At 40.5% G+C, this 15,219-nt stretch overlaps 1 protein-coding gene across 4 annotated transcripts in view; it reads left to right on the top strand.

Moving 5' to 3' along the window:
• The first annotated feature begins 31 nt into the window (after nt 1-31).
• Nucleotides 32-15,219, top strand: part of Snx31 (sorting nexin 31) — a 63,126-nt gene continuing 47,938 nt past the window's right edge. For 2 of the 4 annotated variants that reach the window (XM_015486343.2, XM_048801926.1), the window contains exons 1-4: nt 33-245; nt 345-419; nt 10,967-11,081; nt 14,699-14,763. In XM_015486343.2, coding sequence (XP_015341829.1) covers nt 180-245; nt 345-419; nt 10,967-11,081; nt 14,699-14,763 — 321 coding nt within the window. In that variant the 5' untranslated portion in view covers nt 33-179. Of the gene's footprint in view, nt 246-344; nt 420-10,966; nt 11,082-14,698; nt 14,764-15,219 lie in introns of all 4 variants that reach the window. The other 2 variants (XM_048801925.1, XM_048801927.1) reach the window with 2 other exon arrangements.

The following is a 15,219-nucleotide window of genomic DNA, read 5'->3' as shown; positions in this document are numbered from 1 at the left end:
GTCACCGCCTCGGCCCCGCCCACCTGGGGACGGTTTGGGCTTGGGTGAGCTGGCTCAGGGACCCGCCTCCGCGGCGAGGTCAGCCCAGCTACCGCCACCGCTGTCCCGTGCAGAACAGCTGATCGTGTCGCCACCGCAGGTCAGTCTCCCTGCGCTCCTTCGGGGTCGCTGCTCCAGTCATGAAGATGCACTTCTGTATCCCGGTGTCCCAGCAGCGGTCGGACTCGCTGGGAGGCCGCTACGTGGTGCGCCTGGGGCCGGGGTCGGGCTGAGTGGCTAGGGAGAGGGTGACCCTGCTCACCTGCTCCCTTAGCTAATTCGGGGCGGGATCTGTGTGTTTGTAGCTGTACTCCGTGTACCTGGACGGATTCCTCTTCTGCAAGGTGCGCTACAGCCAGCTACACCGTTGGAACGAACAGGTGAGCAGGTCAGAAGCAAGTAGCCACCCCCCCACCCGAGACAGGTGGGGGAAAGTGTTGCCCAAAGAGCTCTAGTTGTGTGACTAAGATTTTAGACTTTGGGGGGCTTCGGTTTCCTAATCCCTAAAACTGGTAAGGATTAAATGTGAATTGCTTGGCATACAGCTTCATGATTACATGTTTTGGCTCCTAATCACCTACAGATATGAGATGAGGAACAGGGCACATGTGACTTTCTCAACCCATTTTCAGCTCACCCAGCCCCATCTGTAGGGTGCTGGATCTATAGTGGGCTTCATTTCAGTGCCAACTGTTCCCCAGGGCAGGGTCCCCTTTCAAAATGAGCAAATTAAATCAAGACAAAAGTGTAGTCTTAGGAATCTAGAACATGAGCAATCTCCTTTCTCTCTAGAGATTTTAAGTTTGCCACCTTTAAAAAAATGTGTGTCTGTTTTTGTTTTCAAATCATAATTTCATAATCATAAATTTCAAATCCTAGTAACTGGGGAACCCAGAAAACAGATGACTTACCAACTTAGGAGGTAATTTCCTACTGCAGTTTCTTACCCTGGTGTGCCTACTATTTCCTCTGGGTGGTAGGTGGATTTATTAGTTTGCTCTAATGGATTTTATTGGTTTTATGAGGAGGTATAAGTCTTCCAAATGGTTAGAGAAGTAAGTGAAATTTGGGAAATAAAGTTCAAATTCTCCTTCCATCTTTCTCCACAAGTAGTTGTTTCTTTTCTTTTTCTAGAGTTTAGATTTTAAAGAACACATACCTCATGTTAAAAAGAGGATAAAGAAGACAGAAGGCAATAGCTATTAACATTGGAAAGGGGACCTTTCATTACAGGTTCACTAGGAACTATTTCATGCTATTCACTAGGAATCTAGAGAAAGTCTGGAATCGAGTGGGGTGGCCAGATTTAATACACAGAAATACAGGATCCCCAATTAAATTTTCATTTTAGGTAAATAATCATTTTTTAAAATATAAGATGTCCTATGTACTCTTTGGGACATACTTAACTGGGCATCCTGTATTATACTGGTCACCAGAGTCTGACATTGAAAGTCTCTGGGTTCCTAGTGAACAGTGATGCCGTATTTCATTTAACCATCTTCTGATAGTGGACAGCTAAGTTTTTCTACTATTGAAAAGGTGTAAAGAACCCATCAAATACAAATCAAATACCAGCAAAAGGAAGTCTAGTAGACAAAAGAGAAGTGGGGGATGAGAAGGGAAAGGGACAGGGAAAAGGAACAGATTTCCATGCATGTCTAAGTTTATCAGGATGAACCCAATTACTATGTATATCCATAAAGATCTAATAACAAAAAGAAAAAGAAAGGGTTACTATGGCAAGTCTTCTCATTCATATGTTGTAGTGAATTGGAAAAGTCCATTTTCAAGGTATGATTAAATATCTCTGGACTTAACAAGAAAAACATTGCAATGTGATTACTAGCAATAATTTGAGTGTATTAGCAGTGCCGGCAACCCAGTGACCCTCAGGAATGATTGGTAAATGACTGGATAAAGAAGGATGTGCATTCAGATTTCTGAAAGATGAGAAATTGCTTTTGACCAATACACATTTGGGGAGCTGCAGGTGGGCAGATGAAGATCTCGAAGGAAGAGAAAGGAGAGATGTTTCAGACATTTGGTAGCAGAAGTCAGGGTATCCTCTCCTGCCTCCATGGCTCTTCCTGGAATGTGAGAGGGGAATGAGGAAGGGGCCAACATGAGTGCAAAGCAGGAGGCAGCGGGGAGAATATGGGACCCTCTGCTTCCAGGCTGCTCACCTCTCCTCTGACCTTCAGTTTTCTCACCAGAAATAATAAGCAAGCACTTACATATGGATGTCAACCTCTTAGGGTGCTTGTGACAGTTAGGGGCCAGGATTTGATGTTTAGAACATACTCTGACCCTTACCTTTTGTGGTTTCTTTTCTTCTTCCTCCTCCTCCTTCTCCTCCTCTTCTTTTTTTTCTCATTCTTCTTTTTCTTCCCCTTCTCCTTCTTTTTTTCAATGCTGAGGATTGAATCCAGGGACACTTTACCACTTTGACCACTGAGCTACATCTCCAGCCCTTCTTAAATTTTATTTTGAGATAGGGTCTCATTAAGTTGTCAAGGTTGTCCTCAAACCTAGGATCCTCCTGCCTCAGCCTCCTGAGTCACTGGGATTATAGGTTATGCCACTGCACCCAGCCATATTACATGATTTCTTATTAAACTTGACAAAAATAAAGTATCAGTAAGACAATTGAGTCCTAACCCAACTTGCTTTTACTATATTTTGGAATAACATAATGATATTACCCAATTGTACGTGTTTAGTGTGATGACTTTCAGTAAATGTACATGGTCAATACCACCATAATCAAGACAAAGAACAGTTTTATCACTCTGAAAGTCCCCTTGAACTAGACACGGTGGCCAGGCCTGTAATCCCAGCAACTTGGGAGGCTGAGGCAGGAGGATGGCAAGTTCCAGCAACTTAGCTAGAATTTGTCTCAAAATAAAAAAATAAAAAAGGCTGGTGATGTAGTTCAGTGGTAGAGCAGGCCTGGGTTCAATCCCTAGTAGTGCAGTAACTGTGAGACGCAGTGACTCCCGTAATCCTAGAAGAAGGAAGGAAGAAAGGAAGGAAGGAAGGAAGTCTCTTTGTCCTCTTTGCCCTTGATTCCCTCCATTCAATCCTGGCCCCCAGGCCATAGGACCTACTTTCTGTCATCAGAGTTGCTGCCCAGGATTTTGCTGGAGCTGCCCAGCAACCCCACCAGGGCATCGGCATCGTCACTCCCATTTAATAGATAAAGAATGGAGTAGGGTGGCCAGATTTAACACACAGAAATACAGGATCCCCAATTAAATTTTAATTTTAGGTAAATAATCAATTTTTTAAATATAAGATGTCCTATGTACTCTTTGGGACATACTTAACTGGGCATCCTGTATTATACTGGTCACCGGAGTGGGACATTGAAAGGTTGGGTGAGCTTTTCCAGCCATTTCTCTGTTGGTTTTTATTTTCCTCGTCTGTGGAGGATATGAAACTTCCAAATTCTTAATCTGATTCAATACAAAGCACTTTAAAAAGGGAAATGGTAGAAAAGTCTCGTGTGTGTGTGTGTGTGTGTATGTGTGTGTGTAGCCATGTATATGTGTTTGTGGTAAGAATAAGCTTATTACTAGCATATTTATTTAAGAAATACTTACAAAGTTCCTATTGTATGCTGTGTACTTAAATTAAGCAAATACTATGACTGTAGCATATGTAATTTTTGGTTATAAGAATTGGATTTATAGCTGGGCACAGTGGTGCATGCCTGTAATCCCAGCAGCTCGGGAGGCTGAGGCAGGAGGATCATGAGTTCAAAGCCAGCCTCAGCAATATCGAGGTATTAAGCAACTCAGTGAGACCCTGTCTCTAAATAAAATACAAAATAGGGCTGGGGATGTGGCTCAGTAGTTAAGTGCCCCCAAGTTCAATCCCCAGCACCCCCCCCCCAAATAATTCAATTTGTATTTTATATGTTAGATACTTCTGAGATTGAGGAGGTACACCTGCCTAGATGCAGTGACTTCTGGCACATCCCCCTAACACTCCAGGGTACGCATAAGACTGGACCTAGGAAAGAAAAGATGGTCAGCTGTGACTCGTGTTCTCTGACATCATCCTCTGAGTCCCGTCCCTCAGTGAGGCTCCCTGGAGGACTGGCAGCATGTCCCTATACTGCTGACCACTGCTCACATCTCTTTGCTGTTTGAACTGGCTGAGCCACCTTTTCTCTGGGTCTCTTGATAAATAAAACCAGTTTGATTCAGACCTCTGCCTTGCCGGCACTACCCTTCCTAAACAGCTATAAAATCTGTGATGGCAACATGTAATCAGCTCATTTTGGCCCAGTGTCGTGTAAGTGATGCTGGGCTCTACGAACAGGGTGCTTGCCTCTTGCAATCAGGCAGCATCAGACCTGGGTGGCAATGGGGACAAGTCAGGAAAGCTTGCAAAGGATACTTTAGCAGGAGGGGAGGGCTGTGCAAACCTCTCACACTGCTTCTTTGCCCCTCCCTGCCAGGTGCAGGTCCTACCTGGCTCCTTCCTCACGCTGAGCTAACATGATCTCCTCATTTCTCTACTCGAATATCTGGTTCCTAACAGGCTGGCCCAATCATTGCCCCTGCCTTGCTTATTTCCCCTGCTTGGAGTACTCTTAATTTCCAGTCCACCTGTCAGGAACCAGTCCTTTCTCAAGTCCCACCTTTCCCAGGAAGCCCCCCTTGATTGCATGAGATGCCTTTCTCTGACTCTTCTCCCACATCGAGTTTAGATGCCCCAACCAATATCGCTTTGAGCTGTGCCCTTTTCTGGTGAGTCTGGGACTTGGAGATGCGAGATGAATGAGTCAACATTAAAAACAGAGACTGTAGAAAACTCTGTGTTTATATCTCTAATTCCACTTGTTCCAGATTCTTACCCCTCTGGAGTTGATATGGGTGCTGTCTGAACACAGGAGAAGGAGGTGACACTTTCAGCTGGTCAGAATGGTCCCACTTATGTTATAAAGCAGAACTGCACAATGGGGAAGTTCAGTGTAAGAGGTTCTGAGATTTGAAAAAAATCTGAACAGGGTCCTCCAGAAAAAAAAAAAAAAAAAAACAGCTGAAACCAACAAAAAATGTCTCATAGTAAGAGCTGTGTTTTCCTTTTGATCTTTTTGAACATTTTTTTTTTGACAGAGGGATTGAGCCAAACTCTTATACCAGCTAATTCTTAGTATGCAAGAGGTTTCCATAACTAGACTATGTGCTATCTGAAACCCATAGAGAAGGTTCTATGGTGATAGAGTTGAGCCGTGGCATTGACTTCCTGCAGGATTAACTACTGTTTACTGTATGTTTAACCTCTTACCATATTAGAGAAGGGAGGCAAAAGGTTTCTTGAGAAGTCAGATCAGGTTGAAAATCTTCTGGGACGCTTTTTGCTCTGTTCTGGGCATTAAAACCTAATCCTTGCTAACTTCCCCACAGCCTTTGGCCTCAGACAGGGGTTCCCCCTGATGCCCTCCTGCAGAGGCAAACCTTGGGTAGCCCTGTTGTCTCAAGGTTGCTCTGATAAGAACCAATTTGGCAGCATCTGTGACATTGATGAACACATGCCAAAAAAGACAATTGCCTTTTAAAGATCATTTAATCAGTTAATCAAGAAATAATTGCACGCAAAGAAGACAGCTCTCTGCTTTGCTGAGTGGAATTAGCAGAGATGGGGGTGCATAAATCCCTGGATTGTTTAAGCAGCCCTGCCTGGCATGGAGCTCCAGCTGGGGTGCCTTTTGACAGTCTCTGGCAGGGTGGAATATTTCCTTGAGTTTCAAAGAAACACAATGGTTGCAACAATGTTTTGTGCTAGAGTTACATAAAAGGTGGCAAACTTCAAGGGCTCCAGGGGTCAGGCAAGCAATTTAAAGGAGGTGAGAAGCAGAGCATGGAACTGCTTGTCTCTTATCAGTCAGTTGGGATTGCATAAGAGAGTGAATCCATGGATTCTAGACCTTCTGGTTTTTCAAGAGAAGCAAGTACATCAAGTATTTTTAAAATGCAAACCTCATTTTTGGGGAACAGTCTTAGTTTACAGAAAAGATAGTACAGAGACTTCCCATGTACTCCATGTTATTCAGACTTTCTTCGTTTTTGCCTACTGTCCTATTTCTAATCCAGGACCAGGACTCTATATTTAGTCATTTTGTCTCCTTAAGCTCCTTGGACTATGACAGTTTCTCAGACTTTCCTTCTTTTTAACAATATGACAGTTTTGAAAAGTACTGGTCACATATTTTATGGGATGCCCCTCTATTGGAATCTTATGTTTTTCACACAATGAGAATAAGATTATAGGTTTGGGAAGGGATGAAGATCTCAGAGGTAAAGCACCTTTCTTTTCTTTTCTAATACATGACAATGGAATGTATTTTGACGTATGGTACATAATGGAGTATAACTTCTCATTTTTGAGGTTGTACATGGTGTGCAGTTATACTGGTCGCATATTCATATAAGAACATAGGAAAGTAGTGTCTGATTTATTCTACAGTCTTTCTCATTCCCATTCCCCCTCCCTTCTCTTCATTCTCCTTTGTCCAATCCAGTAAACTCCCCCACCCCATTGTGAGTCAGCATTAGCATATTAGAGAGAACATTGGGTTTTTTGGTTTTGAAGGATTGGTTTATTTCACTAAGCATGATAGTCTCTAGTTTCATCCATTTACTAGCAAATGCCATATTTCTTTCTTTTTATGGCTGAGTAGTATTCCACTGTGTATATGTACCACATTTTCTTTATCCATTCATCTGTTGAAGGGCACCTAGTTTAGCTATTGTGAATTGAGCTGGGTAAAGCACCTTTCTAAGCACATCCTGTCCTGGGTACCTATTGTCCACATATCTTATCACTGTTGTCATTACCCATCATTTGGTTGAGGTGGTGCTTACCTGGTTTCTCCACTGTAAAGCTCCCTTTCCTGGTGTACTCTTTGGAAGGAAGTCACTATGCACAGCCCACACTGAGAGCAGGCTTTATGCTCCCCTCCTTGAGCAATGAGTCTCAGAAATTCTTCTGCACAGATTTGTCTGTTTTCTCCTATTTGTTCATTCAACAATTTTTATCTGTATAGAATGATGGATATTCACTTTATACTTTGGGCTCAATATCAATACTACTTTATTTTTTGGATCAAATTATCCCAACTTTGGCCCATGGGAGCTCTTTGAATTTGCTCCTGAGTGTCTTTGATATGCTCCCAGTGTTGATTTTCTTTTGTTTTGAGTACTTCCTTACTTCCTGGGGTTACAAGATACTCGGGATCATCTTGTTTGGGCCTATCTCAGTCCTGGAGTCAGCCATTTTCCATGGATCCTTGGTTGCTTTTGTTGAAGAACGGCATTAGAAACCAAGGTCTAGGTGCTAGCTGTGTTCAGGGCTACTGAAGGGTTGCTGTTTCTAGGTCCTCTCTCCTGCAGCAAGGAAGTGAATGTGTGTACAATAACCAATGTATATGGACTTACCTGTAAGTATTTCCATATGTATCCATCTGTATCTATGCTAAGCTAAAAGTGAGTGCATGCCAGTTCGTCTAACTCTGATATCTTATTCTTGGTCATTCTTGCCTCCTGGTCTTATCTGCAAATTCCCATAATAACAGTGAGAAACCTGACTCCCACTATCTGCTGTTATTTACTAACTTGTTGGCTGTGTATACACACAGAGCAGTATTAGAATTGTTAACTCATACTCCTGTGGGAAACAACTTTTATCAACTCAAATGCTTATGTCCAGCTAGTTGCCATGCCATTGGGTTCTACAGACTTCACTCAATTCCAAAGTTCTTTAGGTCAGTCCTTTACAGCCCTCATTCCTGTGGTTTTATACATTGATAATATAATTAGCTTGTTTTGGCACACCCTGTATACCATCCTGGGATTCTTCTACTTCCTAAATGATTATTAAAAATATTTGCTTTGTTAAGCTTGCATTGTAAGGTTCAGTGGGTTTTAACAAATGTATACTGTCATGTCCACAGTTATATCATACAGAATAACTTTACTTCCCTAAAAAAAAAAAAAATCATGTGCTGCACACACAGTCCTCTCAGTATCATCTGAGCCCCTCAATCTGATCACATTATATATGCTAATAAATGACTTTAAAAAAGAAAAAAATCCCATGTGCTTCATCTATTCAGTACCCCTTCACCCCAAGCCCCTGGTTACTGTTGTTTTTTTAATGGTCTCTGTAGTCTTGCCTTTTCCTTTTCCAGAATGCCATATAATTGAAATCATATAGTATGTAGCTTTTTCAGACTGCCTAATTTCCACTTGGCAATATGCATTTAAGACTCATCCATGTCTTTTTGTGGTTCCATAATTCATTTCCTTTTATTGAAGAATAATATTCTATTATATAGATATTTCTCAATTTTTTAATCTATGCATTTGAGGACATCTTTATTGCTTTTAGTTTGGAGAGCTATTAATAAAGCTGCTATAAATGTTCACATGCAAGTTTTTATGTGGACATAGTTTTCAAATCAGTTGGATAAATACTTAGGAGTGTAATCACTGGATTACATGGAAGACTATGTTTAGCTTTGTAAAGCATTGTCAAACTGTTTTCCAAAGTGGCTGAAATATTTTGCATTCTCTCCAGGATATAAGTTTTTTAATTTTAAAATCTTATAAATAAATATTGGCATTAAGTTAAAATTCTCTAAAAATTGATCAACCAAACTAAACGCATCAGGGAGCTATATTTTGCCCTCAAACTGACAGTCTATCTTTCAAGATGTTAGACCAACACTGTCCAATAGAACTTTCTGTGCTGTTGAAAATGCTCTCTATCTGCTTTGTCCAATTCAATAACAACTTGCCATGTTTCAGGCAGCTAGGCAACACTTGAAATGTGGCTAGAATGACTGTGAAACTGAATTTGTATTCTTTGTTTTATTTCAATTAAGTTTACATTTACTCACAGATGGTGAATGGCCACCATATTGGATGACATAGTTCTAGGTTATAAAGATTTTGACTTTTCCTTGGGTGAGATGGGAAGCCACAGAGGATTTGAGCAGGGCAGTGCAATGATTTGACTTACAATTTTGAAGTATCACCTTAGATGCTGTGTTAGAATAGACTGAAGGGGGTCAAGTGAAGATGCAGAGAGACCCTTTGGAAGGCTACTGCAGTAATCTAGAAAACAGATGACAAGGCTTGGACCAGCATAATGGTATTAGGGACGGCGAAAAGAAGGAAGTGGTCAGATTCTTGATGTATTTTGAAGTTAGAGTCTATGCAAGGAAAATGTTTGCCAGATACACACTACTAATTGTGGCAAAAGCAATCACAATTAAATTAAAATTTGAATTTTGCCTGTTTGCAGTTCTATTTCCCTTGGATCTGCCTTATGCTTTCTTTAAACCACAGACTACTGTAATAGTACGTAATGGTAATTGTTTTCAGCCCTCCTGATCAAGAAATGCCATAAAACCTGATGAAGTTCTGGTCCAGTCTCTTTTTTTGATATTGCCTTGCTGTTGAGCTGTCATTGCAAGTTTAGCACTGGAACTATTGTTTCTTAATTTTAAAATTATTTTTATGAATCTTCTATAAAAAAAATTACCACTGTGGTCTTGGGTCATTTATAGGTGAGTGGGAGGGAAGGGCCTGCTGGGTTTCTATTAGGATTATATGTCAGCTTTATAGGAATTCTGTAACCAGCACTATCCTATAGAAATATATGTACCATGTATGTAATTTAAAACTTTCTGGTAACTACATTAAAAAGAGTAAAAGAAACATGTGGAATTAATTTAGATTATGGATTTAATTTAATATAACCATAGTATTATCAGTTCAAATGTGTAGTCAATATGAAAAGTTATCAGTGAGCCACTGAGTTTGGTGGTGCATGCCTATAATCCAGTGGCTCAGGAGGCTGAGGCAGGAGGATTGTGAGTTTGAGGTCAGCTTCAGGAACTTAGCAAAGTCCTAAGCAACTCAGTGAGACTCTGTCTCTAAGTAAAATATAAAAAAACGGCTGGAGATGTGGCTCAGTGGTTCAGCGCCCCTGGGTTCAATACCCAATACCAAAAAAAAAAAAAAGTTATCAATGAAATATTTAACATTCTTTTTTCTTCAAACTAAAGTTTTTGAAATCTGAAGTGTATTTTCCCCTTATAGTACTTGAGTTTAGACTAGACACATTTCAAGTGTTCATAGCTACCATTATTAGTAGCTTTTTGCATTAGTACAACTCTAAACATATCTGTCAAGTTCAGATATGATACAGATGAGGTTAGGAGTAACTGTAATCACAAAAACACATAATTATTATAAAATGAATTAAGAAAATTTTGAGTTGTTGGCAGTCTTATAAACAAATAGAAAATCAAAATACACCCCAACTCTACCAAAATTAGACTGGAGTTGACATTGTGTGACGTATGTATATATTCACCTTTTAAAAAAATATTTATTTTTTAGTTGTAGTTGGACACAATACCTTTGTTTTATTTATTTATTTTTATGTGGTGTTGAGGATTGAACCCAGGGCCTCACACGCGCTAGGTGAACGCTGTACTGCTGAGCCACAACCCCAGCCCACAGTATTCATCTTTAAGAAAATAGAATTAATCTATTTTCCTCCTTTTGGCCACCAAGAAGGGTGAATTTTAAATAAAGTACTGGGCTTTGCTCTAAGGAGAGGCTTTAGTATCCTCCCACCCCTACATTCCCTGGCACTGGGAATTCAACCTAGGGGTACTTATATTTGAGCTGTAGTTTCACCCTATATATTCTTTTTGAGACAGAATCTCACTAAGTTGCTGAGACTGGCCTCAAACTTGAGATCTTCCTGCCTCAACTCTCCCCACTCCAAGTAGCTGGAGTTACAGTTGTGCACCACCACACCCCACTGAAGCTTCAGTATCTCATCAGCCTTGAATTGGATTCTCACTTGTCTTAACTGTGTTTTCTGAATCTTTCAGCTGAGGCGGGTCTTTGGAAATTCCCTACCACCTTTTCCACCAAAGTACTATCTGGCAATGACCCCATCTATGGCTGAGGAGAGGAGGGACCAGCTGGAACGATATTTGCAAAATGGTATATATTTGGGATTCTATTACAGATTTGAGAAATAAGTTGCATAATACAAAATTCATCCATTTAAAGTTTGTAATTCTGTGGGGTTTAACATATTAATATAATTGGGAAACCATCACTAGAATTACTTTCAAAATGTTGCTGTATACCCCCAAAAGAAACCTTGTGCCTATTAGCAGTCACCCCTATTTTAGCCTTCTTCCACCAGCCCTGGCAATCAATATTCTAATTTGGATTTCTAGAGATTTGCTTATTCTGGTCATTATATATATATATTTTATATATATATATATGGAATCATATGGTATGTGTTCTTTGTATTGAGTTTTAAAAATACTTTATGTTCAAATTCACCCTTGGGTGCCATATGTTGACTTTGTAGAAATCAAACAAATGTGACCTGGATTAGGATGGAACAAGGGGTGAGCTGAACTGTGCACAGGAAAGATATAGGGAGGTATCAGAGGTGTTTATTAACAACAGTGCCAGAGATTGCACTTTCACTTTGGAAGAGGCGTTGTGAAGGTACAAGGATGCTCAGAGACCTGAGCTGGCCGCTGTGAGGTCGACAGTACCACGGTGTTGCCTGGTACCTGGGTCCTGCAAATATTGTCCCTGCAAGACTGTGATTGACAAGATGAAGCTCTTATACAAAAGAGGGAGTTCAGTGTATAGAGAAAAATTAGCATTAAAATATTTAAAGATTTTAAAATTAGGAATCAGTTTATACACATAATATTTTAAAAAATAGAGACTATGCAAAGGAATATGCAATGAAAGGTAAATCTCCCTCCCACCCCAGGCCTCCAGAGGCAAACAATACTACCAGTGATTCCTGTATTCCTTGGAAGCAATCCATGTGTACGGATGTATGTCCATCTCTTCTTGTTCAACATAAGTTGAAGTTTACTATACACACTTTTCTGTCCCTGATTCTTTATAACATTTTGCTCTGAAACTCTAACTTACAGAAAAAGTGCAAAAAATAATACAAAAAATTTCCATATATTCACCTAGATTTCCCAATTAACATTTTACATTTGCTTTATTATTCTCTTTCCCATCTGTGTATGTGTATGTGTGTGTTATAGATGTATGTATGTTTTTTTTAAAGGTTTGAGTGTTACACACCTATGTCATTTTATCCTTTATACTTCTGTGTGTCTTTCCTAAGATCAAGGACACTGTCTTATATAACTGTAATATAGTTATCCAAATCAGAAAATCAACACAAATACAGTCATGTTATCTAGAAACCTTATTTAAACTTCAACAACTACCACACTGATGTCCTTCGTAGTTAAAGAAAAAAAGTTTTTTCTTCTGATATAAAATATATATCTTAGAGATCAGTTGACATGAACAATTATAAATTTACCTCATTATTTTCATGATTACATGATTAGGGGGTGAGTACTGGGGTGAACCGGGAGTCCCTTACCACTGAGTCACACCTGCAGTCTTTTTATTTGAGACAAAGTCTCACTAAATTGCTTAGGGCCTTGCTAAGCTGCTGAGGCTGACGTGGAATTTGTGATCCTCCTGCCTCAGGCTTCTGAGCAACTGGCATTACACATGTGCACACCATGCCCAGCTCATGACTATATATTTTTTCTTAAACATAGTCAAAATTCTAGAAACCATCTATATCCCAGGATTTTTTTTTTGTGTGTGTGTGTAATGAAACCTATACTTCCTTTTAGACCTGTTGGATAAGACTTTTCAAGCTCAAATTGTATTTCTTTTGAGTCTTCATTTTCTCTTGGTTTGTTTTCTCAAGTCTTAGCAAAACACACCTTTAATAATACTGGCCTTTTCACAAGTGAACACAGTGCTTCAGGGGCCACTGTTCCAGGCCTGGTCTCCCCCCGACATCATCAGGATGTCTTGTGCATCCTCTGATAAGGTCAAGTAAGGGAACAGCACAGACAAGTGTCATAACTGAGAGCTTGGACTCTGGAATCAACTTCAGAGTCAAATCCCGGTTTTGCTTCTCACTGACTGTATGACCTTGAGCAAGATACTTATCTCCTCTGAATCTCAGTGTCTTTAGCTATGAAATGGTAATAATGGTTGCCTTATGGTTCCTCATGTAGTTTATTTATTTATATATATTTTATTTTTTTAGTTACAAATGGATACAATATCTTTATTTGGTTTATTCATTTTTATGTGGTGCTGAGGATCGAACCCAGTGCCTCACATGTGTGAGGCAAGCGCTCTGCCACTGAGCTACAACCCCAGCCCCTTCATGTAGTTTAGAGAATTTTTTTTTTAATATTTATTTTTTAGTTTTAGGCGGACACAACATCCTTGTTTGTATGTGGTGCTGAGGATCGAACCCGGGCCGCACGCATGCCAGGCGAGCGCGCTACCGCTTGAGCCACATCCCCAGCCCGCCTTCATGTAGTTTAAATGAGCTAAAATGTGTAGTACTTAGCCCAGCATCTGGAACTTAACACTCATACGGTAAATACTAACTGGATGAATACTTTTTTCAATAGCTTTCTCCATTCTTAAGATCCATACTAAGGAACATAAAGTTAGTTTGCACTCTTTTTATTCCAGAAAATGAGACAAGCGTCCCCTGCCCAGTCCCCAAACTACCTCTCAAAACAGAGGGAATGAGTCTTATAAAAAATTTCTCATGTGACCAAGTCTCTCTCTTAAACATGACATCATTTGGGAAGGTGCATCCATAATGAAGTCAGTGCTAGTTTTGAATGTTGGTAGACTCTCCTTGATGAGATCAGAAAAGCAGCAACAAAATGAACAGAAGAAAAAAAAATTGAAGAGCAGTTTAGTAAATACATAAGTTTGGCTCAAGAGCAGGGCCCAGAAGAGGATCCGGGGAGGGAGACAAGCCAGGAGGAAGCAGGGTGGCAGTGCCAGGCCTCTGCAGCTCTCAAAAGGGCATCTACTCTGTCCCTCTTGTCACAACACCTGGCAATTGCTGTACAGAGCTTTAAAACAAAGGGATGGAAGGAGGTGGTTGGGGGCAGTGGTTTTTGTAAGAATAGAAAGAAGCACTTCAAATCTGTCTTGTTGTTTCTTGGGTAACCTCTTGAGAGCTCCCATCATTCAAAGAGATACTTTCTCTTGATACTTACTGGTTGATTTAAAATTTTCAAATTACCATGCTTCTTGCTAAAAGGGGTACCTAGATCCAACTTTTAGAATCTTTTGTTTCTTGATTTAAACAAAAATTTCTTTCTTGTGTTGCTGGGAATTGAACCCAAGGCCTCATACATGGAAACAAGTGCTCTACCACTGAGCTGCAGCCCCAGCCCTGCTTCTTCATGTTGACTTTATCATCATCCCAGTAGGTCAACAAGGTGGATATTGAGCAGCACAGGCATGCATGAATGAAGTGAGGTTCCTGGGAACATTGTCAGCCTGGCTTGGCATGGTGGGTTCATGTTGTTGTCAAGGCTGCCTGGAGGAGGCAAGCTTTGAGGATTTTTCTGCATTTGAGAGGTCACAACCTCCATCACCTTCAGGGAGATTACTGTGTGCTGGCGAGGTCCAGAGGGTCCCCTGGAGGAGAGATCAATTAGGTATAGTCAAGGCTTAGCCCAGCCTGTGCTAACCCAGCTCACTGTGTTCGTGTTTTTCAGTAACTGCAGACCCAAACATGTTGAGAAGTGATGTCTTCATTGAATTTTTAAAACGGATACAGCTGGTAAGCCTGCTCTTCCTTATTGAGGTCATTATATATCTGTAGAACATGTGTCTATTAAGCATGTATTTTTGCAAAAGAGCATGTGTGTGCTTTGACCGTCAACTCCACATAGCCTGGACTTGGGTAAAATACATTCATTTTGAGTAGATTGGAGGATAGTTGCTATTTTGGAGGTTATTATAGTTTGGGTCAGGAATGCCCCCCTAAAAGCTCATGTTTTAGTGCAGCAATGTTCAGAGCTGAAATGATTGGATTGCGAGGGATGTAGCCTCATCAATGGATTAATCCATCTGATGGATTAATAATTTGAATGGACTACTGACTGGTTACCATAGGCAGATAGGACGTGGCTGGAGGAAAAAAGTCAATGGGGGCGTGCCCTTGGGGACTATATGTTGTCTTTGGCTTCTCTCTCTCTCTCTCTCTCTCTCTCTCTCTCTCTCTCTCTCTCCTGTC

The sequence above is a fragment of the Marmota marmota genome, unplaced genomic scaffold, assembly GCF_001458135.2.
Source record: "Marmota marmota marmota unplaced genomic scaffold, marMar, whole genome shotgun sequence".
NCBI classification, from domain to species: domain Eukaryota; kingdom Metazoa; phylum Chordata; class Mammalia; order Rodentia; family Sciuridae; genus Marmota; species Marmota marmota.
The sequence above is the reverse complement of the archived record's forward strand: the minus strand, read 5'-3'. Positions and strand labels throughout refer to the sequence as shown.